This window comes from Notamacropus eugenii, chromosome 2 (assembly GCF_028372415.1).
Source record: "Notamacropus eugenii isolate mMacEug1 chromosome 2, mMacEug1.pri_v2, whole genome shotgun sequence".
In the NCBI taxonomy this organism is placed as follows: Eukaryota; Metazoa; Chordata; class Mammalia; order Diprotodontia; family Macropodidae; genus Notamacropus; species Notamacropus eugenii.
This window is the reverse complement of record NC_092873.1, coordinates 6,913,131-6,939,162: the sequence shown is the minus strand read 5'-3', so window position 1 is coordinate 6,939,162 and position 26,032 is coordinate 6,913,131. Positions and strand designations below refer to the sequence as shown.

The 26,032-nt window shown below is 35.4% G+C and overlaps 1 protein-coding gene across 1 annotated transcript in view; it reads left to right on the top strand.

Moving 5' to 3' along the window:
* The window catches only part of LOC140522092 (uncharacterized), a 55,736-nt gene that overhangs the window by 8,947 nt on the left and 20,757 nt on the right, over positions 1-26,032 (top strand). The window contains exons 7-16 of the mRNA XM_072637125.1: positions 6,636-6,764; positions 6,820-6,848; positions 6,933-7,014; positions 7,119-7,163; positions 9,281-9,330; positions 10,027-10,165; positions 12,095-12,308; positions 13,848-14,028; positions 18,101-18,322; positions 23,820-23,969. Of these exons, the coding sequence (XP_072493226.1) occupies positions 6,636-6,764; positions 6,820-6,848; positions 6,933-7,014; positions 7,119-7,163; positions 9,281-9,330; positions 10,027-10,165; positions 12,095-12,308; positions 13,848-14,028; positions 18,101-18,322; positions 23,820-23,969 (1,241 nt within the window). The remainder of the gene's footprint in view (positions 1-6,635; positions 6,765-6,819; positions 6,849-6,932; positions 7,015-7,118; positions 7,164-9,280; positions 9,331-10,026; positions 10,166-12,094; positions 12,309-13,847; positions 14,029-18,100; positions 18,323-23,819; positions 23,970-26,032) is intronic.

Sequence of the window (26,032 nt, the reverse complement as noted above, 5' to 3'; positions counted from 1 at the left end):
CTACAGATCTGAAAGAGATGAGCTATGTAAATCGTTCCTTAAAAGAAATAAGAAATCACAATGGCACAAGAAACAGTATTTAATTTTAAGTATATCTAGTACAGTCTAAAATCACATCCTTTTCAGAAAACATTCCTTGCTTATAGCTTGTCAGGTGATGAATGAACTTCATTTTTCTTCGTTTTCTTCGTTTGTAAAATAGTATATCTCTAGCTACATACATGCAAATAGAATGAACTTTTAAGATTAAAAATGTCAAGTTGTATTCCTCAATTTCTATTATGTTATCTAGAGAAAGAAATTTAATCAAATTTTTTGAAATTCCAAATCAAATTGTAATAAAAATAATTGTACTTAGGAAACTCAATGAAGGTGGAATGTCTATGAATTTCATCAAACAAGAAAATTTATAGTCTACAAGACGGAAATAAATATAGGGAAAACTGAAAGGATTGTTACTGATAGAACTATTCATAAGTAGGTTTGTGACAGATATCTGAATGCAGACACTGACTTTATGAAATATATAATAACCAGAATCATTTTCTATAGAAACCCAAATCAGAGTGTAAGCGCAACCATAGTAAGGTTAGAATTTTAAAAGCTTCAAACAACTAGGGATAGGAATAGGAAGAAAAAAATTTCTTTTTTTAAATATATTTTTATTAAATATGTATGCTTTCCTTGAAATTCTGTACCATAAGACATTTATTTGTTCTATCTCATTTATGTTCATCCAAGAATTAGTAAAATTTGTTATCTGATACACGAGTGTGGCAGTACAGCATAGCTTCATGCAGCATTAGACAAAATTGGTGATGACTTTTTTGAACTTGAGGAGTCACTGAGCTGTGACCATGAACCTCAAATCTTCATTGTTTTGAGGGGAAGATGAGAGTAGTAATAAAGTGAGGACATATTTTCTTGAGTTTTATTAGTAGTGAACCCTTTGCGTACACATTTTCTTATAAATCATATTGGCAAAGGAAACCAGGCTCTTATCATGAAGTATGAGTGTGATAGAGTTCCGATCCTGGGGCCTGGTAGTCATTTTTCGTTCCCTGAAGCAACATCTTCCTTCCTTGTAATTATTTCTTGTTTTCTTTTGTTCACATTAATTGAGAATAAGCCCAAATTATTTGTCAGAGAAATTCGAAATTTTCTGGTTTTCTGGCATTTTGACAAATTATTGTATTCTGGGGTGGAGCATTCCCTAATCAGTAATTCTCATTTCTTTGATATTTTAATTCAGGGTTATGGTAGCAAAGTCACAAATTATCCCAAAACATTGCAATCCAAAAGTCTTTTTTCTCTCTCTCCCTGATGATTGATATTCAGTTTTGTTTTCATGAAGCCATTACTTTAATTGAGTAATGTCATCTTGTTGCACAACTCTTCATGGGTAATACAAATTGGAAATGCTGACAAGTAAAAGTTGTCCTTCCCAAGTCAGACAGTGCTGTAGTGTAGCTAGATAAGACAGGCAGGATTTAGGACTAAGTGATCTAGTCCTGGCTCTGCCAGGTATTGTGTTGAATTAAGAAATCCAGTGCTCTTGTTAATTACTTTTCTCTTCTTGTCCTTAGCTTTAGGAAACAATGAGATGAATTTCAGTTTAATGAGTGGGTTATATAAATGTCTGCCTCAGGATACAAGCCCATATCACACAATTCTTTTTGGTGATAAAGACAAGACTTGTATTTCCGTTGGCATGAATTATCTCCTTCTGCAAGAGCAGGTTAGCACCTTCTGTGAAACTTCGGGTGGCAGAGAATTGACTTGAGCACTGAAAGGTGAAGGGATATATTAATTTTCACGTAGGCAATATCACAATCAAAGGTGCAACAATAATCCTATATACAAAAACTTGCACAGTAGTACCTGTTTCTTGATGCATTTACCTTTGTGCTCCCCTCCAGAAGGGCTCTAGAGCACGGCCCCATATTTCAGCGGACCAGAGGACCTGACTTTGACTATACATACATACATATTTATGTATGTGTGTGTATCTATGTATACGTGTACATATACATATATATCAATAATTGAAAATTCCCAAAGTTAATAAAAAGTTTTGCATATGTTCATTGATGCAACCAATTCCTCTTGTCAAACTAATTGTAAATACTTAATAAACAAGAAACCCCTGATAAAAAAAAAGCTTTGAATTTAGTAATATATTGTGGACTGATGAATAGTAAAGGTAATTATATAGTTTTGTATATTAAACAACATCTTAAGACGTTTTTGGACTGATATATAGTAAAGTCATTTAATATTTCAAAATAGACAATGGCTGATGTAGAAATTTAAAGATGTAAAATTTCTTCCTCTAAGGACATGAACGAATTGGGCATGCAGGTGAAAAAGCCAGAACAAGAAAAAATTGAAAATCCCCAAGTAAATCCCCAATCAGAAAGACTGAAAACCAGAAGAGAGATTAATAAAATGGAAATTAAGAAAACTATTGAAGTCATAAATGAAACTTTAAGTTGGTTTTATGAAAAACCACAAAATTGAGAAACCTTTGAGCCATTTGATAAAAAAAAAAAAACAAAACCAAAGAAGAAAAGCAAATTACACTATCAAAGATGAAAAGGGTTGAAGTCACCTACAATGAGCCGGAAATTAAAACATTAACTAGAAATTACTTTGCCCAACTGTATGCCCATAAATTCGACAATCTAAAGGAGATGGATGACTATTTTAAAAAATGTGAATTGCCCAGATTAACAAAAGAGGAAGTTGAGTAGTTACATAACCCTGTCTCGGAAAAAAGAAATTGAACAAGCCATCCATGAACTCCCTAGGAAAAAATCTCCAAGTTTGGATGGATTAACAATTGAATTCTATCACACATTTAAGGAACAGTTACTTCCAATATTATATCGAGTATTTGGGAAAATTGGCAAAGGAGTCCTCTCAAAGTCGTTTTATGATGCAAATATCGTTGTGATACCTAAACCAGGAAGGGCCAAAACAGAAAAAGGAAATCCTGGACCAATTTCTCTAATGAATATTGGTGCAAAAATTTTAAAAAAGATTTTAGCAAAAAAAAAAATACAGCAACTTACCTTGAAAAGAATGGTTCATTATTAGGAAAACTATTAACATTATTGATCATGTCAAAAACTAACAGAAACCACATGATTATCTCAAAAGATGCAGAAAATCCTTGGACAATATACAACACCCATTCCTATTGAAAAGACTGGAGAGCATAGGAGTAGATGGAACTTCCCATAAAATAATAAAACAATAAGTAGTATCTACCGAAAACCTTCAGCAAGCATCATATGCAAGGGAGATAAGCTAGATGTACTTGCAAGAAGACCAGGGGTGAAACAAGGATGCCCATTATCACCCATGTTATACAATATGGTACTAGAAATATTAGTGGTAGCAATAGGAGAAGAAAAAGAAAAGGATGGAATTAGAATAGGCAAAGAAGAAACTAAGCTATCTCACTTTGCAAATGATATGATGATATACTTAGAGAATGCCAGAGGCTCTAGTAAAAAACTACTTGAAATGATAAATCATAAACAACTTGGCAAAGTTGCAGGTTGCAAAATGAACAGATCTTCTGCATTTCTATATATTATTAACAAAGCTCAAGAGCAAGAGATAGAAAGAACAATTCCTTGTAAAGCTAGGTTAGACACTATAAAATATTTAGGAGTCTACCTGCGAAGAGAAATCCAGGGATTATCTGAATACAATTACAAAACCGTTTTTGCACAAATAAAGACAGGTCTAAGAAAGCGGAAAAACACTAGTTGCTCATGGCTAGGCCAAGCCAATGTTAAAAAAACATGACAATTCTACCTAAGTTAATTTACTTATTCAGTGCCATAACAATCAAATTATCAGATAATTATTTTCTATAGCTAGACAAAATAAGATCAAAATTCGTCGGGAAGAGAAAAAGGCCCAGAATATCAAGCGAACTAATGAAGAGAAATACCAGGGAAGGTGACCTTGATCTACCAGATCCCAAATTTCATTATAAAGCAACAATCATTAAAACCTCTTGATACGGGCCAAGAAACAGAAGGGCAGACCGGTCGTATAGCTTACGTCCTTCCGACGCAGTGGTCAAAGAATATAGCAATCTACACTTCGAGAAAGCCAAGGAACCCAGTTTCCTGGGATAAGGACTCACTACTTGACAATAATTGCTGTGACAACTGGATAACATTGTGGTGGAAACTAGGGTTAGAACATTGCCCAAAACCGTACACAGGAATAAATTCCAAATGGATACATGCTATAGGAATAAAGATTGATACTATAAATAAATTAATGGAGCAAGGAATAGTCTATTTTTCAGATTTATGAAGAAGGGAAGAATTTTTGACTAAACAGGAGGTGGAAAGCATTATGAAATTCAAAATGGAAAATGTTGATTCCATTAAACTGAAAAGCTTTCTACAACCAAACCCAATGCAACGAAGATTAGGAGGAAAGCAGAAACCTGGGAAACAATTTTTGCAATTAGCGTCTGTGATGAAGGCCTCATTTCTAAAATAGATGGAGAAGTGAGTCAAATGTACAAGAATAGAAGTCAATCCCCAGCCCATTACCGGCCAAAGGTTATGAATAGGCAGTTTTCAGAGGAAGAAATAAAAGCTGTCTAGAGTGATATAAAAAAAGCTCTCAAGAACTTTTGATTAGAGAGATGCAATTCAAACCAACTCTGAGATACCACATCACAGCTATCAGGTTGGGTAACATGACAAAATAGGAAGATGATGCATGTTGGAGAAGATGTGGGAGAGTTGGAACACTAATCTCTTGTGGGTGGAGCTGGGACCTGATCCAACCATTCTGGAGAACATTTTGGAACTATGTCCAGAGAGCTAAAAAATGTGCACAGCCCTTGACCTAGAACTACCGCTTCTAACACTGTATCCCCAAGAGATCACAAAAATGAGAAAGAGTCCCAAATGTACAAAAATATTTATAGCAGCTCTCCTTTGGGTGGCCAAAACCTGAAACTCTACGGGATGCATATCATTTAAGGAATAGCTGAATAAAGTGTGGCACAGGAATGTAATGGAATACTGTTTTGCTATAAGAAATGATGAACAGGAAGATTAATGAGAGGCCTGGAAATAGTAATGTGAAAAGATTGTGAGTGAAAGGAACAGAACCAGGAGACCTTTGTACACAGCAACAACCGCTATATGGGAGGAATTTTTCTGCTAGGCGTAGCACTTCATTGCAATGCAGGGATTTACATAATTTCCAGTGGTCTCTTAAGGCAAAATGCCTTCCACATGCAGGGAAAGAACTACGAAATTTCATCACATAATGAAGCAGATCATTTTCTTTTATATTCTGTTTTGATTTGTTTTAGGATTTCTCTCATTCGTTTTAACTCTTCTATGTAACATGACCAAGGTGAAAATATATTGAATTGGAATGTAAGTGTAGAATCTATAACAAACGGTATGCTGTCTCAGCATGGACATGGGGAGATACGGGGTTACAGGGAGGGGGGAATCTAAGATATATGGAAATGACTGTTGAATACTGAAAACAAATGATATTTTAAAAGTATACAATAGTTTCAAAGCTTCAAATTTTGATTTCTGAGATATATCTCCAACATGTACATAGCTTTCTTTTTCATTAATGGTAAAATACATATGTGGAAAGGGTGTTTATATATTAATAACTTTGAATTACTAAAGGAGATGACTAAAACAATTTTTCTTTCTTGAAATAACTCTCCAAATGGCAAAAGTTTTTCCATCATGTCTTAAAAATATTTTATATACGTTCTTTCCTATATGGATAAACTAAACTTAAAAAGTAGCTTTTATATTTTTATAGTTTTGAACATACACTTCCATTAATTTTACATTTTCTCCCCCTCCTTCCCTTTCCCCCTCCTCAAGACATTCTGCAATCAGATATAGGCTGTACATGTATTTTCCTATCAAACGTTTTTTCACATTAGTCATGTTATATAGAAGAACTGGAGTGAATGGGAAGAGCCATGACAAAGAAAATAAAACGAAAGGAAAATTGTCTGCTTGACTCTGAATTCACACTCCTTAGTACTTTCTCTGGCTGTGGACGGCACTTTCCGTCATGAGTAAAGAAAAACCTTTTAAGACTGATAAATTAATGGATACCAGAGGTGTAGAGATGCCAGTAGGCAGCACTGGTAAGGAAAGAAATGAAACTGTATTATTAACTGTTATTCTACAAGTGTGCATCGAAGTGGATGTATTCAAAACATAATTCTAGCTCTTTATTTCTGAGATAAGAATATCATTTATACGTTGTTTGAAAGTACCTTATTTTGACTGCTTACATATTACGCGAATTTCCAAATTATACAACTAATTAAGGAATCATCCACACTGGGGTCCCTTGTGATATAATTGCATCAATCACTGCCATTGTTTGGAAGATATGATGCTGTGTTGCAGCATCAACTTCATAAGAGCCCCCTGGGAATCTTGAGTATCCATCCCTTCAAAAGAATCACCTTTACATGTGTCACTGTGGAGCATGTTATGTACTGCTCCATATACAAATATGTAAAACCCTTGAAGTAGGGTCTACTTGAAATGTGCGTTGCATGTTGTGTTAACACTATATTCTTGTTTTATTTCAAGAACTGATAATTGATTCTAATTGCTGTGATGCAAACGCCATAACCGGAAGTACACCAAATTATGGCTTTCATTCTTTAATTCACATAAGGGTATCCAACAAGGCTATTCGTTTTGTGGGAAGTTGTGATGGTATTATATTGCTGAAATACACTTGTTGATAAACCTTTCATTCTTTTTCTTTCAGATTCTCTTGAGAGACATCAAAATGTGAAGGTAATAAAAATGATACTGTTAATTTACATCTGATATTTATTCAAAGCTTTCAATATAACTATCTTCTTCTTATTGGTTTCATAGTCCATTCAACCCACTACAGAAAAGCATGTTTATTACACGAATGATAATCTGGGAAATGGAGTTCAGGAAAAACGAAAGTCATGTAAGTGTCCTAATTCTATAATTTAGGAAGAAAGAAAGTATATTTTTAAAAACGTAAATATTCATATCCTTTTTTCCTTCCATTTCTCCCTACTTATCTTACAGATTTAGTGGAAGAAAGGAACTTAGATGACTCAGATGATATTGACGGTATTGTCTCATTTTCCCCTTTTTTACAAGTAGGAGATTAAGTGATTTTTATTTTCAAAAAATCACACCTAATAGGAGATGTGCCCTGCAGTTTTCAGTTTTTGCTGTTGTGTTATGAGTACCGTATTTCAAGTGGCATTTTTGTACTTGCTGCCTCCTTTCTACATTTCCCAAAGCCACATAAATTGAGTTATGTATGTATTATCGCAATTCAAGTTAGTATTTATTAAGGAACGATTATTTATCATGTGAATATCACATTCTTGCTGCTTTATTGGACGATGGAAAGATAAAAACAAACAGTTTTTTTGCCTCAAGAAATTTACTTTCTCTGAAGGGGTACAACGTACAAACTGTGTTAAAATGTCAGTAGTATGGAAGGTAAGGGAGAAGAATTACACTGCTCCAGGAAAATTGAGGGGTGAGAGATCAGGAGAAAGGGTATTGGTTGTGGAAGAAAGGTTTCATAGCCCCGAGAACTGCAGCAATAAGGTACCACAGAAGGATTGAGAGCAAGAGAATGGCCAGTTCAGGGTCTTAAAGAGATTACTTGATGACTTTGTGTAGAAGGAAGCAGAGAAGGTAGAATTCAGAAATATGAAGACTGCTTAGTAAGCTATGGCAAAAATCCAGGTAAAAGTTGAGGAGTTCGTGAAATGGGGGTTCTTTGATACTGATGAAAAGGGAGAGGATGACAGATGTGATGGAGGTAGAATCAACAGGGACTTAGCAGCTTTTGCATGTGTATGTTTCTTCATACACACACATACATATATGGATGAGAGGAGTATCAAAGATACGGGCCCATATTCCTGAGAAGATGGCATGCGTTTACCAAAGATAAAAAGTATTAAAGACTGTAGATTTAAGAGCTGGAATGGAGAGAAAAGAAAATGATGAGTTCAGACTTGTTCATGTTGAATTTGAAGCTCCAGGAGGACATACAGGCTGAGAGATCCAGGAGCCAGTCCCAAAAGATGGTGCCCAAAACACAGAACAGTATTTAGGTGTGGTCTGACGAAGGCAGGGGTCAGCTGGATTTATATCTCCCTTCCTCTGAACGTGATTTCTATTTTGATGAAATCTAAAATTGCTTTGTCTCTCACGGCTATTATATTGATTCAGAGAAAGCACATCATCCAAAAAACTCCCAAGAAATTCTGACAACCATTTCTATGTAATTCTCTATCCTGTTCTTGTACTTGCGTTTGTTATTCTGCCCAGAAAGATGACTTGTAGGAATTTGTCAAATGCTTTTCTGAAAGGGAGGCAAAGTATAATGACAATAATACCCTGTTCCGTCAGTCTAGTAAGATTGTCAAAATGTGAATATAGTCTGCTATGACGTGTTCTGACCCTATCTCAAGAAATCATGAGAGTTGCTAACAAATAGCATCAGAGGAGGTTATCCATGAAGCATAGAACTTGAACAGTATGTGATCACGATCATGTAAGGTCAAGAAAGAGTAAGAACGAGGATAAAGGCTATCAGATTTAGCCTTTAGAGACCATTGCTAATCTTGGAATCAGCAGTTTCTGTAGAAGGTTACATCCAGGGCAGACAAAAGGGTTTGACAAATGAATATAAATAACTCTACTACTTGGACAGTGAAAAGGAGGGCAGATATCAGATAATATATTCCCCACATTCCGTGAAGGCTAGCAAGCCTCTCTCCTTCTCTTTCATCATTGAGAAAAACAAGTAACCCAATGGATTGATTACTCCTGGCCTAACTACCAAAATGATCACACATGACCATTGTTCATTAGTTTACCTTTAATTTTCAAATTTTACAATATCATCTGGAATGAATACATAAATCAATCCTCACAGCTTCCTGTGATTTGGTATAAAATGAACATCTCACAAGCTACTTAAAATGCAGCAGTTGATTGAGATTACAGAATAATTTGATGAATGCATGATTAGTGAAATCGAATTTTCTTATATTCATTCCTTTCTTGAAAAGAGAATACAATGGATAACTTATAGCTGTCCTGATTGCCACTGCTGATAAGAGGGGGAGGTTTCATTTCTATGAGAAAAATACTTCTGAATAAAATCACCTGTTACTTAAACATTAATGCCCATTTAACCCAATAATTGGAATTTAAAGGATCATCAGAGGAAAGTCAAGAAAGTTTTGATAAAAGTGACCTGGAACAGGTATGTAATAATAATATTCCAATTTCTGATATTTTGTATTATGCAAAGTGCCTTTCATGCTAGTTTGCTTGCAAGACTTTCATAACTTGGTTTACTTTTCAATGCTTTTTGCAATAACTTTAGAAAATAATGCATGTTTCAGTGACAACGAATAGGAATAGTTAATCTGAAAATGAATAATTTTAGAAATTGTCTCCTAGTCAAATATGTCCATTGTGAATGCTAGAAATTTGATGATAAAGCTGGAATTTACTTCATTTCTCCCTATATATTAAAGAAGAATGTTTATAATCAGGAAGATGTGATTATATATATTATACATATGATATAATAATATATGATTATATATCGTTATTTTATATACGTTATATGATATCATACATGATATCATACATATATATAATAATTTTCACAAGATTCCTAAATAATGTAGCTTCTAATGGGTTAGGTGGCATACTAGGTAGGGTCAATAAGACCTAATTTTGAATCCATCCTTGGATTCCTAGCTGAGTCTATGATACTGGACAAGCCACCTTACATTTGTAAAATGATTATGAATATTGCTTGTCTCACAAAATGGTTGTGAGAATGCCACGAAGTTTTGTGAAAATCTGAAAGTGCGACAGAAATGTTAGCCATTGTTGTTCTTTAAATATTTGTTTTTTTAATTTTCCCCTGCTGTCATGTATTTTACAGGACACAGTACAGATGGATGCAAACAATTGTGATGACCTCACTCAGTCTTCTGACACAGCTACAGAGGGTGATGATTTACCTGCCTTGAACTATAAGAATGTTTTGTTAGTGATGGAACAACTTAGTGTTGGTTGTGATGGTACGAACGTTTTACAATTTCTTAAGAAAATAGCAATGTTCAACAGAAACCAAAGATGTGTGTGTATGCAAGAAGATACAACTGAAGTCCTAACCCATTTTCTCATAGCAAAGTAGAGGTCAGCTTAATCTCTGGCAGGCCTTCACCAAAGAATCACTAAGTACCTATTGTGTGCTAAATATTCAAAGTTTAGATAAGTTTCCTCATTCAATGTGCAATCTAGTACGGAATATAGCCTACATAGATAACTCAAAAATTAATATGTATATTCATATATATATGTATATGTACATATACGTATATATGTACTATATATGTGTGCATACATATGCATATATATATGTATGTTTGAGAAGCACAGTCATATTGCTGTTTGAGGTTCAGTGGGGGAAAGACTATCAACATTACAAAATAAATAACCTGTGTGTGAAGGTAGCATTTGAGCTGACTTTTAAAGAATGAGTATGAATTCAGTAGGTAGAGATCATGGGAAAATAGGGAGATGAAATGAGCATTTTCAACCATGGAAACTCTGAGTAGAAAGGTAAAAAAGTGACACTGAAAAATCCAGTTTTTCTGGACAATATATACCTGTAAGAATTAAATATGGAAAGTTAGGATATTGCACATTTGCACAGGGCCTTGATTTTGTCTGTAGTGCACACACTTAAACGTGGAACTTCAGTTTCATAACGTATAAAATGTCATACTTCACAGGATTGTTGTTGGAGGAGGTGTATTTTGTAAGCCTCTAAGTGCTATATTATATAATCTGTGTTATTAATATTGGTTGGTAATAGGAGAACCATTGAAGAGACTGAACTGACTACGAGTATAAAGGTCTCAAGGAGTGAACTCTTTCATGAAAAGAATAGTCAAAATATGATAATCTTTCATAAAATGGCCCCAAATATCAAACATCTTGTAAATATTCTGCCTAGTTTTTATAATTCTTCTCTCAGCATGGCATAGAGGATAGTGCATTGGACACGATGCCATGAATAGCTAGGTTCAGATTCTGCCGTTTACACGTTCCAATTGTGTGAATCTTAACAAGTCTTTTAACTTCTCTGTGCCTCAGTACCTTCTTTTCTTTGAATCGGTGAGCTAACCAGTTCCCTCAGTGTCAGCTTCGCTTCTACTCCAGTGTGGCTACATCCAGCAACTGGGTTCTCTCTTGTTGCCTCACTTCAGTTCAACAGTGAATGAATATATGAAGAATTGGAAGTTACCAAGGAAAACCCAATAATCAAGTTCGTTGAAACTGTAACGACATAACGAACATTTCTAACTCTGGATTAGGTCTCAATTTGACTCCATATGTCTCTCAAGAATAAAGGGGCAGCTATTTTCTTTAGTGCTCAGAACGATTTTTGACCTTCCTCTGGTGTTTCAAGTTACCAGAGGTTTCGCCAATGAATAAATGAGGATGGATATTTCAATGTGTGAATATTACATACTTACTGATATTATAAATCTCTAAAGAGGAAACAGTGTTTCCATACAATTATGTAAAGCAAAACATATTTATATTTCTAAAATAATTCAGTATATTTTCATTATGTAGATATTAAGTATATAATCCCTTGGATGAATCTTATTTGTCCCACCCAGAATACACCTCAAAATATTTCCTTTTCACAAATATTTTTCTTTCATTGTGAAGAATTCTGAGCTTTCAGATTTTTTTATATCAATTAATTTGTCACTTAGAGATTGTGTTTCATTGCCTACAGTGCACACATAGAAATAGGTTATTGTCATCTTCAATGTAAATTTTTGACAACGCATTATTTTGCAATATGTGAGGATTTATACGTGGATATGATTTTGTCATTGCCAGAGTATTTGAATTCTAAGTATACTGCTATGGTTCAGCGGATTTTAAAATACTCATATTTTTATTGACTTGCGTTTTTCTCTGTACAGATTTTATTAAACTTGTGAAAAATGAAGATGCAATACTTAGATATGATCGATCAGTGGTACGTAAAAAAGGACATTGTCCATTACTCACCAGGAAAGTGAAGAGTTTAGAAAACAAGATTTGTGGACTGCGGGAAGAATTATCAGAAACAAGGCAAATGGTGTCTGACTTAGAGCAACAAAAAGCAGAATGGAAAAGAGAACTCCTTAGCACGAGGTATGGAACTCATGATTTTAAACAAATCCTTGGAAGCTTTTTTCTTACCGTTGAAGAAATGTGATAGAGGATTTGAAGTTAGGAAGGCCAAAATACCACCTCATTCAAACAGTATTATGAATGAGCCCTACTTACTCATTTTTACTCTGTGGATATCAGGTAGAGATGCATTTGTAGTGAATTTTGAAAACTGTAACACAAGTAGCTGTGTTTCATTTTTTTCAACATGAAGTAAAAAATCACTTCACTAATCAATAGTAATGGAAAAATGGATGTAATTTCATATGCATCCCCCTCTACACTTTTCACCGGCGTCTTTGAAATGTATCAGAACTCGGGAATTTGGAAATAATCTTTTGTTCCAGCTCCATACAATTTATGGAATTTCTCTTCATTGAATACAAGAAACAAAAGCATCCAAGTGAATATATGATACAGTTTTGATAGAATTAAAGTGCCCTGCAGTAGCCTGGATAAAAAAAATGGGTCCCCTCTGATTTTGATGACAACTGGCAGAGGGGCAACAAGTGCCACGCAAAGACCAGAGTACCACGGGCAGGTCACCTGGAATGAATTCACAAACTCAAACATTTTTGACATCAAGGTAAAGCTTTCTGACACTTTTCAGCAGCAAGGGTTCTTAGGGAAACTGCAACCCTAGCTGGGTACAGGTAAAGTTTATATACGATAGTCTATAGGAAAACATGTGCCAAATATGCTAAGCAGATGACTCAAGGTGAGACTAGGCAATGGTTAAGCAGAGGTTATTTGTTAAAGGAACATGTAATTTTGGTATCTACCTGGCAGGTATTATACGCAGAGTTCACAGGGAAATAGCATAAGGAGGAGTGGCAACTGCATAGAGATGCGGTTTTAGGACTGAAACATCCCTAAGTCCACTAGTGGTCAGGACAGACTAACGGATGCCAGATTGGTCTCACGAATATCTTGTTGGACAAGAAAAATGTAAGGGAGTGTTCCTATATCTAAATCGAGGAAACATATGATGGGTCAATGAGTAGTCAATGTCGTTCTGGCCATGTTCACAGACTGTTCAGCCAGCACACAGCTGTTCAAACTTCTGAATTCTATGGTTGTAACTGGCTATTGTATCAGGTAAGGAGATAATAGTTGTTGCTGTGACAGGCTGTTTTCTTGCACTGGGGAGAAACTGCCTGAGATAATGTTTTGAGGCTAGGGAGAAATGCGATTTTGAAAGAGAAACGTGATTTTAGAATTGTGTCCAAGCACAGGCACCCAAGAACTCCATCAGTTTCTGACACATCCTGACTTTGTGAGCCTGTGCAAGTTCCGTTTATTCTCAGTGTTATAGGGAACAGAAACAGGTCAACTCAAAAGTGTAGAGCACGGACCACTCTGCATGAACAGAGGGAGTTCCTTGACAGGGAGTTCCCTACATAGATCGAGTTCCCAATAAATTAATCTTCTTTTCCTTTAGAAATCCAGATGGGTATATTCAATGGTATTTCATCCTTATTTCTACTGCATTGTCATTGAAAAAGGACAATTTTCATCTAGGGTTCCCGGGAAGCAAGAAGAAATTGAGCAAGACGCTGAAGAAAAGCTAGTTCTAAAAATGAGTCACCAGTTCAGAAAAAAAGAACGACGTGGTGAAAAAGTGGAGCTAAGACAGGAATTTCAATACCCTCTCAGAACTCTGGACCTGGAATTGAGAACAGAAACAAATCATTCGAAACAGGTAAATTGGAATTTTAAAGTCACTATTTCCATCTGTTCTTGTTAAGACAACTTGTGGGTTCCCTGGGAGTGGGGAAGTGAACATCATACTCTTTTTAATCTTGAGAAAGGACTAGGATTTTTATGTCTAGTGTAAGTAAGTTGGGTCTAATCATTTGTAGATATGTACTCATGAATATAAAAAAATATATATCCCATGCAGTAGCATTAGAATGTAAAATTGCAGTCTAAAGAGCCATGAAAGAGTAAAGTGAAATTAGTACTTTTTAAAGTATATCTCACAGTAGAGGATCACTATGGCGTAGTGAATAGAACTAACCTGATATCCAGAGAAACCTGGGTTCAAATGTTGCCACGGAGTTCATCTCACCTAACCCTGAGCCAAAGGTTTCAAAGTCCCCCAAATCTGTCCATAGAACTCAGTGCTGGAGGATCTGTTTGACACCACTGCTCTATCCTCAACTTTGATAGGAACATAAGTTCCAGAGGATTCCTCTCCATTTTTAGAGAGAGTCTCCTTATCTGAAAATACTTTGGGCAATGCAAGTGCAAGTTCGTTCTCTTTTTCTCTTCCTTTCACTACACTTTAGCACACATCCTTCAGGCTTTCAGAAGAGTTTATTGGTCTCTAGGGTCTTTATGTTTTACTTATTTACGTGTTGATTTACTTAAAATTATTGCAGACTTTCTACATGGAGGAAATGCAAACTCTCAAGAAGTCAGAGTACTGGACTGAGCCTATTCATAACATGATATTTAGTGAGGATTACTGTCAAATTATACAATTAGTTACAAAATTAGGTTCATACGTATGAGTTGGGGGAAATAGGTTTAGATAGCATTTTGCCTGAAAAGATATAAGAATCGTGGCCAGTTCTAAACTAAAGTTGATTTATTGATGTTATTTGAGAACCCAAAAGCTAGTGTAATTTTGCATCTTATTCAGAAAAGTATAGCTTCCAAAATAGAGAAGGCGCAAAGCACTCTCTACTCTGAAGTGAATAAGTAGATAGGCTTATGTTGTTTAACTCATTTGTGGCTTCCTCAGAATTATGCTCGCTAATAAGCAGGATGGCAAACAGGATGAGAAAGGCCCTTGGGGACCATGACTTGTGAGGATGTGTTCAAGAAAACAGAGCTATTGATCCTTATATGTTCAAGTTTTTGAAGGAGAGTCATGTGGAAGAAGGACGAAGCTTGCTCTGCTTCAGTCTAAGGAGAAGAGCTAAGAGCCATGGATAAGAGTTGCACAAATGTACATTTTTAAGATTAATGAGAAAAAACTTGCCAACAAAGAGAACCATCCACAAATCGAATGAGTTCACTTGAGATATGGTATCTATCCTCACCTGTGAAGACTTCAAGCTGAGGCTTGTAAGAGTTAGGGACTTAACCCTGGGTGTGGATCGCCCTGAGGAGTGATTGAGTTTCCTTTCCAACTTTGAAATGCTTTCCTTCTTGTTGCTTTTCCTTTTCAGTAGCCTGTTTTTCTTTGAGTTTTTAAAGTTAGTGTCCGTGCTTTGTCGGATTCTGTATTCCAGTTAAAGGTAAAATGTTGTTGCTGACTGTTGAAGGAAAATGATGATGAAAATTTTATGAACTTCTTGTCCGCAGGACGAAGAAGAGCTAAAGGAAACTCAAGGACCACTTTTTCCGGGGCTAAATGTTATAGCTTTGCAAAGTGGGATTCTGAACAATCCTCTTTCGAAGCAGAAAGAAAACAAAACAACTGCTTCCAAAATCACTCAGACTTCTGAGATATTTACTTTGGTCATTTTCAAATCTAACTACATATTTTGAAAGTTCAGATTTCGGTTCTTCATTTTGGGACATCTTTGTTATCCTCAGTCCTGTCCATCTGTCTGCAACAGATAGTTCAGGACACAGCTAGTGACTAAAATCAGCACAATACTGTTTGTCTTGCTTGACCGTTTCTTTTTCTTTTAATTGAATGATCTCTCCCGAGACCCAACTTTACGTCTACTGAAAAAAGTTCCTGGTGCACAACAGTGCCTCTTCCTTTCTGGACATAGGAAAGGGGCAGCACATCAGTGTCACTAACTCCTAGCTTAGAGAGAGAAAGGAATGCAACTAGGTAGAAGGTGACACCTCAAACACAAACCATTTTTCTTCCTTGATTAAGGGATATCATCTGCTTGTACTTTTCAGGGAAGAGAGTGAGGGTTCTGAAATATATGTTAATAGATTGCTCTATTTCACCTTCTTGTCTCCCTCATCTTTCATTAAAGAAAAGGAATAAAAGTATTTGCCACAGAAATAAATTTCACTTAGGTTTCTGACATAAGGCTCTATCCGGGCCATGAATTCCTCCATTCGCTCACATTCATCATTGCTCAGCATGATAGAAACACAAGTTTCTCAAATGCCAAAATTAGAAATTTTCATTTTCTTCTGTTTTTCAACAGTTGTTTGAAGTAAACCATTTGGGTTGTTGGCCCTTAGTAGTCCTTTGGTGCTTGCACACTGGAGTGCTTCATTGAACTCACCTGTGACCAATTCATGCTCTCCTTCTGGCTTTTTAGAAAAGATATCATAGAATGCAGCTTCTAAGCTATTGGATAAAACTCTGTTCTCTGGTCCTGAACGGGATCCAACGCTTCTGGAGGAGTTTGGTTGTGATGGGAGTGCAATAGTCATATTTTATTATTTGGCCCCAATAATTCTTTCATCATTTCTTTAACATGTCATGGTTAAGACTAGGTTACCATCAGTAGGGGACCACATTCTAGGCCTGACTTTTCCCTTCCCTAAAATGAGAGATTTCAACTTGATAACTTCTAAAAGTTTTAAATCAATGATGCTATGAAAATGCGACAGATCCATGAGAAAATCGATTATTCGTAAGACTTCTACTAAGAAACATAAGACTTATGAGTTCATTGTTCTGGAGTGAAGTTCATTGTACCAGGGCAAGGAGTCTCCATTTAGGACAAATTCTTAATATCAACTGCTGAAAGGAAATAAGCTATTGAAAAAAGTGTGCTAGATTTGGAGTCTGAAGAGACCTGGATTGAGATATTGCTGCTGATACTTACTGAGTGTGATAATGGACAGGTTGTTCAATAATGTATCCTAACCTAAGTTCTAATCTGTAAAACGGGGAGGAGAATATCAATATTTCCCGCATCAGGGTGTGGCAAGGCTTAGGTGAGACAATGTATGGGAAGTACTTTGCTGAATACCACCAAAGGCAATGTATCACGAAGACTTTAGAGAGGCCTGGAAGGACTTATGTGAACTGATGATGAGTGACAGGAGCAGCACCAGGAAAATGTTGTATGCAGAAACAACCAGAGCGTGTGAGGAAATAGTCTTGTAGATGTAGTATGTCATTGCATTGCAAGGACTTAAAAAATTCCCTTTGGCTTCTTGAAGCAAAATGCCTTCCCCATACTGAGAAACAACTATGAAATTTGATCGCAGAATGTAGCACAGCATTGTCTTTTCTGTTACATTTTGTTTTATGGTTTCCCCCGTTCATTTTAATTCTTCTAGGGAGTATAACTAAGGTAAAAATGCACTTAATAGGAATGTATGTATAGATACAAGATACTAGATAAGATATAAGACAAGATATTGATGCTCTATAAGATCGTACACCGTGTAAGGCAGTAAGTGGAGAGAGAAGAGGAAAGGAGGTGGGGGAAAGGGAAAAGAATCTAAGATATACAGAAGAGATTGCACAACACTGAAAATGAGTAAAATAACACAACATAGAAGAGGCAGTTTGAAAATATTAAGTATTTTAATTCTATTAACAATATGACTTATCAGCGTGGAATAGAATGGACAGAGCAAAGGAAATAAAATATAAGCTTTCTAGGCCTAAAAGTACACTCCATGTCTTTTGATTAATGAAGCACTTTTAAAATGTGTTCTTTGTGAAAACTGACTCTGAGAGAAATGTGAAATAGGGCAAACTCCCTCATTTTAATTTTGTTTTACTAAAGTATGCTTCTTGGTACCTTGGCGTTTATGTGGAATTGCTAGGGAATAATCAGCATCCATAACTTTATTTTGAGTAGCACTTTTTTTCTGTTTATTATGTTTAGATTCCTGACAGCCATGAGAAAGAAAAATATCTGTTCGACAAAAATCAAATCTTAGAGGATGAAAATGCCATGCTCAAACTCGAAGTAGATACACTAAAAATTAAGAATCGAGACAAAGAAAACCATATAGAAATTTTAAAGGAAAAGAATGATTATCTTCATCAGAAATTACAGTTGAATGCAGAAATACTAACAGCAATCAGAGTACAGTACAGTGAAGAAGTAAATGTTGTGACAGCTGAGAATGCAGTGCTGAATTCTAAATTGGACACTGCAAAACAAAACACAGAGAGACTAGAGGGCGAAATTGAATCATACAGGTCTCGTCTGATGTCTGTTATTGACGATTATGAGCAAAGTGAGGCGTCCAAGCTAGCCCTTGAACATTCCTTTCAGGAAGCAAGAGATGAGTGGCTTCATGTACAGGACAAGTTAAACAGTGACTTGTCTAGTTTAAGAGAGAACCATGCTTTCCTTTCTGAAGAACTCTCTCAGGCTGAAAGTGGAGCCAAGAGTTTAGAAAATGAGCTAGGCCATGTCCATGAATCCCTCAGAGAAAAGACATATATTGTAGAAAACACACAGAGAGAACTGAACCATGCTGAAGAGAAGGCAAAGGAACTTGAAGAAACAAATCAAGTGTTAAAGGAAAAACTCAACAGATATAGTTTGGAAAATGAATCTCTGCAAGAAAGATTAGGCCAAATCCAGAGTGAAAATATGGTGCTTCAGCAAGCGCTTGAAGACACACAGAAGAAAGTCACGATGAAAGAAAAGCAACTGAGTGATGCCCAGGTACAGTTTATTGATCTCTTCAACAAACTTTATGCTGATAGTGAAAAACAACTTCTTCTATTAGAAGAGAGCAAGAAAGTGTTATTCAGTGAATGTAACCACTTAGGAGAACACATGTGTAAATATGAAATTGAGAAGGGTGAGAGAGGGTTCGGTCATTAAATGTCTTGGACAAAGATAAAGCTTTTCGAAATGAAAGTCAAAGTAATTTTAATCAAGATAATTTAGGAATTTGAATTCTCAACAGGCAGGTGAGGTTATCAACTTTCATTGGGAAAATGCTGATATGTAAGAATTGAGAATGAGAATCCATAATATGATAAATAGAACAAGTAATATCATGATTTTGAAGATATATGATTGCAATAATAAGTAAATATCCTGTAATAAAATATAAGTAATTAACTTAAATGAAAATAATGTGACATATAAAATAATAATTTAAACATCTACGAAGTGAATGATTTTTCAGGAAGCATTTACAAAAGGGAGATATCACTAAAGTTGGACGTTAGAGCAGATGGTATTAATCCATTCATGTTTTTCCTAATGCAAACATTACTTGATGCAATTTGGTTGAGTTAGCAGCCCTACTAGAAGAACAATTGCTGAATACCTACCTATTGTATATCTATATCTATCTGTCTATCTGCCTATCTGTCTATCTATCTCTCTATCTACCTATCTATCTATCTATCTATCTATCTATTTATCTATCTATCTATCTATCTATCTATCTATCTATCTATCTATCTATCTATCTATCTATCTACCTACCTATCTATCTATCTATCTATCTATCTATCTATCTATCTATCTATCTATCTATCTACCTATCTGTCTGTCTATCTGTCTATCTATATTGACATGTAAATATATATAATTATATATTTATTTGTATTGATATATTTGTTCCTGTGTGGATGTGTATATGCACACACAGAAATATACATGTACACATACATAGATACATGCACATTTGTGTGCGTGTGTTTTTCCAAATGTGTGTCTGAAGTTTGTTAAAACTCTGCATCTAAGGGTGACTTTTCCAAGATTTTGTGTTCTGCTTCAGTCCATTGCCATCTAGATGGCTTTCAACAAATGATTTTCTGTCTTTAGGCTTCTGGTTCTTGATTTGTAAAATGATGTACTAACTCATCAGTAGTGTCCCTTTTTGCTCGAACAATCTGGAGATTTACGTGCGTGAACTGCACTTCTGTTACACAATTAGCAATATGAAGGAATATAAATATTTCCTTCATAAAGGCGGTGCAAAATTTAGGTGAGATGATGCACTGAAACTCTTTTCCAAAAACCTTGACATGTCTCAGATAGAATCATCAGTGTGAGAAAAAATGTATGGAGAAAAGGAAACGAAATCTAGTGAAAGACAGACAGCTTTGTGAGTTCAAAAATGGTGCCCAAATCTTCTGGTTGATGAAGCAGTTTTCAGTCGTATGCTTTCGGCAAATTGACAGAAATGGGAAAGAGGTGAAAGTCCCTCAGTTAAGTTTTTCTCTAAATACACTATGCTTCTTGGCCCCTTGGCGTTTCCTTTGAATTTTGAAGGAAATATCAGAATAAGTCATTTTATTTTGAATAACACTTTCTTTTCTTTTTCTTATGTTTAGGTTCCTGTTAGGAAAGTAAAGGAAGAATACTTGCAGGAGAAAAAGGAAATCATACAGTATGAAGTTGCCATGCACAAAGTGGAATTAAAAACAGTAAAAATTAAGGATCAGCGAACCAGAAAGCACCACAGAGAAGAAACTGAAGCTTTGAAAGAGAAGAATGAGGAGCTTCAACAGGAATTGCAGTGGAATAGAGAAGCATTAAGAAAAATCCGATTTCAATACAGTGGCCAAGTAAAGGTTCTGAAAGCTGAAAATGCAGCGCTGAACTCTCAATTGGAGAATGCAAAAGAAAACACAGAGAGACTAGAGAGCGAAATTGAATCATACAGGTCTCGTCTGATGTCTGTTATTGACGATTATGAGCAAAGTGAGGCGTCCAAGCTAGCCCTTGAACATTCCTTTCAGGAAGCAAGAGATGAGTGGCTTCATGTACAGAACAAGTTAAACAGTGACTTGTCTAGTTTAAGAGAGAACCATGCTTTCCTTTCTGAAGAACTCTCTCAGGCTGAAAGTGGAGCCAAGAGTTTAGAAAATGAGCTAGGCCATGTCCATGAATCCCTCAGAGAAAAGACATATATTGTAGAAAACACACAGAGAGAACTGAACCATGCTGAAGAGAAGGCAAAGGAACTTGAAGAAACAAATCAAGTGTTAAAGGAAAAACTCAACAGATATAGTTTGGAAAATGAATCTCTGCAAGAAAGATTAGGCCAAATCCAGAGTGAAAATATGGTGCTTCAGCAAGCGCTTGAAGACACACAGAACAAAGTTACGATGAAAGAAAAGCAACTGAGTGATGCCCAGGTACAGTTTATTGATCTCTTCAACAAACTTTATGCTGATAGTGAACAACAAGTTCTTCTAGTAGAAGAGAGCAAGAAAGTGTTAGTCAGTGAATGTAACCACTTAGGAGAACACATGTGTAAATATGAAATTGAGAAGGGTGAGAGAGGGTTCGGTCATTAAATGTCTTGGACAAAGATAAAGCTTTTCGAAATGAAAGTCAAAGTAATTTTAATCAAGATAATTTAGGAATTTGAATTCTCAACAGGCTGGTGAGGTTATCAACTTTCATTGGGGAAGTGCTGATATGTAAGAATTGAGAATGAGAATCCATAATATGATAAATAGAACAAGTAACATCATGATTTTGAAGATAATATGATTGCAATAATAAGTAAATATCCTGTAATAAAATATAAGTAATTAACCTAAATGAAAATAATGTGACATATAAAATAATAATTTAAAAACCAAATAAAACTAAAATTAGAAAATGCTTTTGTAGGTAAGAGAACTCATTTTGATTGAAGAAATTCTAGAGGCCATGATATTTTGGTTTCATAAATATGTGTAGGGGAATTCGCTAGTGTATAAACACAAATAATTTTGTTATTTTATTAATTTTCCTAGTATTCTATTTAAATACTGAAATGGAATAAATTAATTCCAACGCTGAAGTTTAAGAGAAGTCTTACCAAAAAATGCTAGGAATAATGTAACAGTTGAAAGATAACATTTCTTTTGAGATACTGTGAAATATTCCCATTAGACATCTCATTAGCATTTAAACATGCTCAACATTCTGACGAGTTTCAATTCAGATTCCTCTGAACTACTCTTTGCAACGCTAACGACAGGATGATAGTTGTAGTGAAAATCCAGAGTCTAGACACTCCTTTTCTTTTCAATTTAGGACAGTAATTCTATTCACAAAGAGGTTAATTTTGGGGTTACTAATATTATTTTTTATTGTGCTTCACTACCAATTTTTTTTTAATCTCAGTACTTTTTATTGTTTTACTAATAATGCTTGCTTGGTGTGCAAAATTGCAAGTTCTGGAATCACTGCCTTTTAGTTGTTGAATAAGAACAGCTTTACACAGTCTAAGAGCAGCTCTCATTTTCTGTGATTTGTCATATATGCAAAGAGCGTCCATTATACCATATATTGTACTGGGTAATAATTTCATTTAAAGAATTTGAAAATTTTGTCTTCTCATTCAATGGTGGAATTTAGTTAACATGTAAGAATTCAGTTAATTGTGCCCATTTTACTTTCTCAACTTTACATTGTCTTCTTTTAGCCTTACGTTTTCTTCAAAACAACTTACCAGACTTTAGTTAAATTTAGTTTCACAAAGTATTTCAACTTCTCTAATAGGAGAAAACATTTTGATTTCTTTTGATTTGGGGCTTCATTTGGTATTCATAATTTATGCAATAACTTGCCTGGCACTATGATGAAAGCAGAGATGAATTTCTGCAGTATAACAGTCCATAAACACACGACTTTGTATCTCTGTCTGTATATGTGCTTATACACATATGTGAATGAATGAATACGTCTGCAGGTACAAAACTCTGATTTTGTAATGTGCTATATATGCATAAGCGGGAGAGCTAGCATATTTTCCGCAGTTTCCTTTTTTTTTGCCGATGGACTGAAACCAGGCGTGTAATTCCTATCAGAACAGGAAAAGGAATTCTTTGAAGGCTTAGCAAAGACTCTTGAAGATGGGAACAGCAGCTAGTGACCATATGTGTGGTTCTCATTGTGGCTTTGAGCAAAGCACATCATTCATGTGAAGCGCTTTTACCAAGCCTGACATGCGTACCAGTACCTACGTTCCTTCCCCCGAGTTAAACAATGAGAGGATGGAAAATTTAAACGTTTCTTGTAGATGTCCTCTTCTTCTAAAGGTTGGTGCATAGAAATGAGGCAGTTAACTTTTCTGAAAAACCCAATGGGAAACCATGAATGTGTCTATCAAGTACAAAAAAGTATACATTCCTCCCCCCTCATTCCATTACCTTCCATGTGAGTCTCACCTATCATATTTTAGTCCCTAGATAACTTTTGAGGTGATACAATTATGCTCAAAAAACAGGCAATGGGAAATCAGGCTGAATGTTTGAGCAAGTAGAAAGATCTCATTTGACCCATGCTAAATGAAGGTTGAGTAGAATAATCAAAAGAGCTTTCTCGTGTCAGGAGCCAAGTGTCAATCTTTTTCCCTAGAAACGACTAACGTTAGGACCTTGGGTAACTCAACTAACCTCTTTGGAGTTTCATTTTTCTCATGTGCAACATGCGGGAATTTTGTTAAATAACATCTAAGTTATTTATACCGCAAATCTATGAAAATTATGAATATGTTGATGAAATTAAATTGCATGCAGAACTATAATGACTTTTGATGTGAATTTTGACATGATATTTATTTCATATGAGCTAATACTGCTTTCTGAAATCAGCAATAGAAATAATTTGGACATATATCTCTCAGGCCAGAGAAAGAAATCTTCAGCGAGAAGTTCCTGTTTCCGGCAACTACCAATCCATGAGAATAGTTTCGCAACAAGTTACATCATTTTATCGAAGGAATTATGAAGAGAAGGAAAAACTACCGAAGCAAGTAGATGAAACCAAAAGTAAAGTATGTATGCAAAAAGATCAATAATTTGTTCCTGATGAATGGAAATTGTGTGCAGTGTGACATTTCCCTTTGTCTCGTCAACAGTATAAATTTTCTGAACGCTCTGTCTGTCAATTAAGTCGAATTAAATTAGACCTACAACCTCCACAATGTGTGCACACGAATTTCAATAGAAATATTCACTCATGATGTCCTTGACAATTTGGTTTATCTGTCTTTACAGAAAGAGTGAGGTGTTTTCCCAAGGACCCATAATGCCTAAATCATTTCTATGATTCCTTATGTTTAGAAAGACCTTTACCATTATTTTCTCTTTTAATTCCGAAGCAATACTGTGAAGTAGAAATTACTTGTTTACTTACGTTGAAACTTCTCCTTGAACAACAGGAAAAAGTTGTTTTTCACAATTCCTAAATATGTAAATTGTACCTGCAAAATGCAATTGAGAATTCAAGTAATGAGATGGATGATTTCATTAATATCCTCTAACTTCATCGATCTGATCTCACCATGTAGATTTCTGGTTCCATACCTTCTTCACAGTCTTCTTCTGGCTTACGCACAGTTACACGTCCTCATCTGCACTACCCGTCAAAAACATATTGACTCTTTACCTCCAGCATGCTTGTGCATTCCAAAAGAATGGTTCTTTTGCCATAATGCCATTGGGACTTTTCACCCATATGGATTTCTGAATCTCCTGAAATCCACTTTTCATTTGATATGACCTCATTGGGTATTTATTGCTTTATGCTGTTCACATCTGTTAACAAACTATTACTTCCTTGTTCTACCTCTTGTTTGCCCAACTATCATAGATTTCCTTGAGGACCGTGATCATTTAGACTTCATTATTTTCCATAGAACGTTGTTTTCAAAGCATGCTGTCAGCAGAAGTAATTGTTATTATTTTTTCAGTACAAGTAGTACTAGTAGTAGTTGTAGTACTAGTAGTTCTAGTGATAGTAGTACTTGTAGTGGTAGCACTAGCAGTAGAAAAACAGGAACAAGGAAACTCAATGTTGTCTGTTGATTTTCACAGGAGTTGCAAGTTTACCTAAAATTAAATTTGTTCTAAGGTAATGGTTGGCCTAAAGTGCTTTGAGTTTCTCTAGTCTGATTTTTTACAAAGTTTCCATTTCCCAGACGTCAAAAGTACAAATTCAATACAAAAGTATTTCAGTTTCTATTATCATTCTTCGAAATTATTAAAATGAAAATGCAGTTAAGCGTACAATAGCATGACAGTTAAATTCTTCTAGCCCCTTCCCTTTAATACTATCAAATACCTTTCTCCACTGTCAGTTGCTTTCCCACATTTCCATGTATTTCTGTATGCTACTCATCATGGTGGAAGGCACAACGTATATTAAGGGAGATTTCTGAGATTCTTCCAAACGCAATTTCACCCTGGTAGTCATCATAACTTGCAAAGTAAGTAAGTATCTCTGCCAAAGCAGGGAAGAAAAGAACTTTGGATGATGAGATAGTTCTCCACTTAGACGTATGTTGGGGGAATTAGCGATAGAAATTTGGGTCTGGGGTTAGAAAAATCTGACTTCAAATGTGTCCGGAGATTCTATCTGTGTGATCCTAGGCAAGTCACTTAGTTTTTCTCAGTTTCCTCAGCCACAAAATGGGGATAATACTAGTACATACTTCTCAGGGCTGTTGCGAGAATCAAATGAGATCATTATTGTAAATCTGTTGTATTTATGGCCTTTATTCTTGGCACATATTGGATACTGAACAAATGATAGTTTCCCTGCTGCAAAAGCATAAAGACCATTGTCCATTATATACAAATCATACTGCCTCCCACGTTTGGATAAACATCTCCTAATATTGCAAAAGAGTTTTCTTAACCTGGCTACTTTCAGTGTACTTAGCTTAGTTAAGAAACTATTATGAATTCCAATCTCATTCTTCTGAAAATGACTTTTCTTTTCAATGTGCATGCTTGAGAAATTTTTCAAGGTGTCAGAAATGAGCACTGGAATGAAATAAGTTCTGTTTCCCAATTAACGCCCCTATCACTTCTTGCCTTCATTTCCCTCACCTTC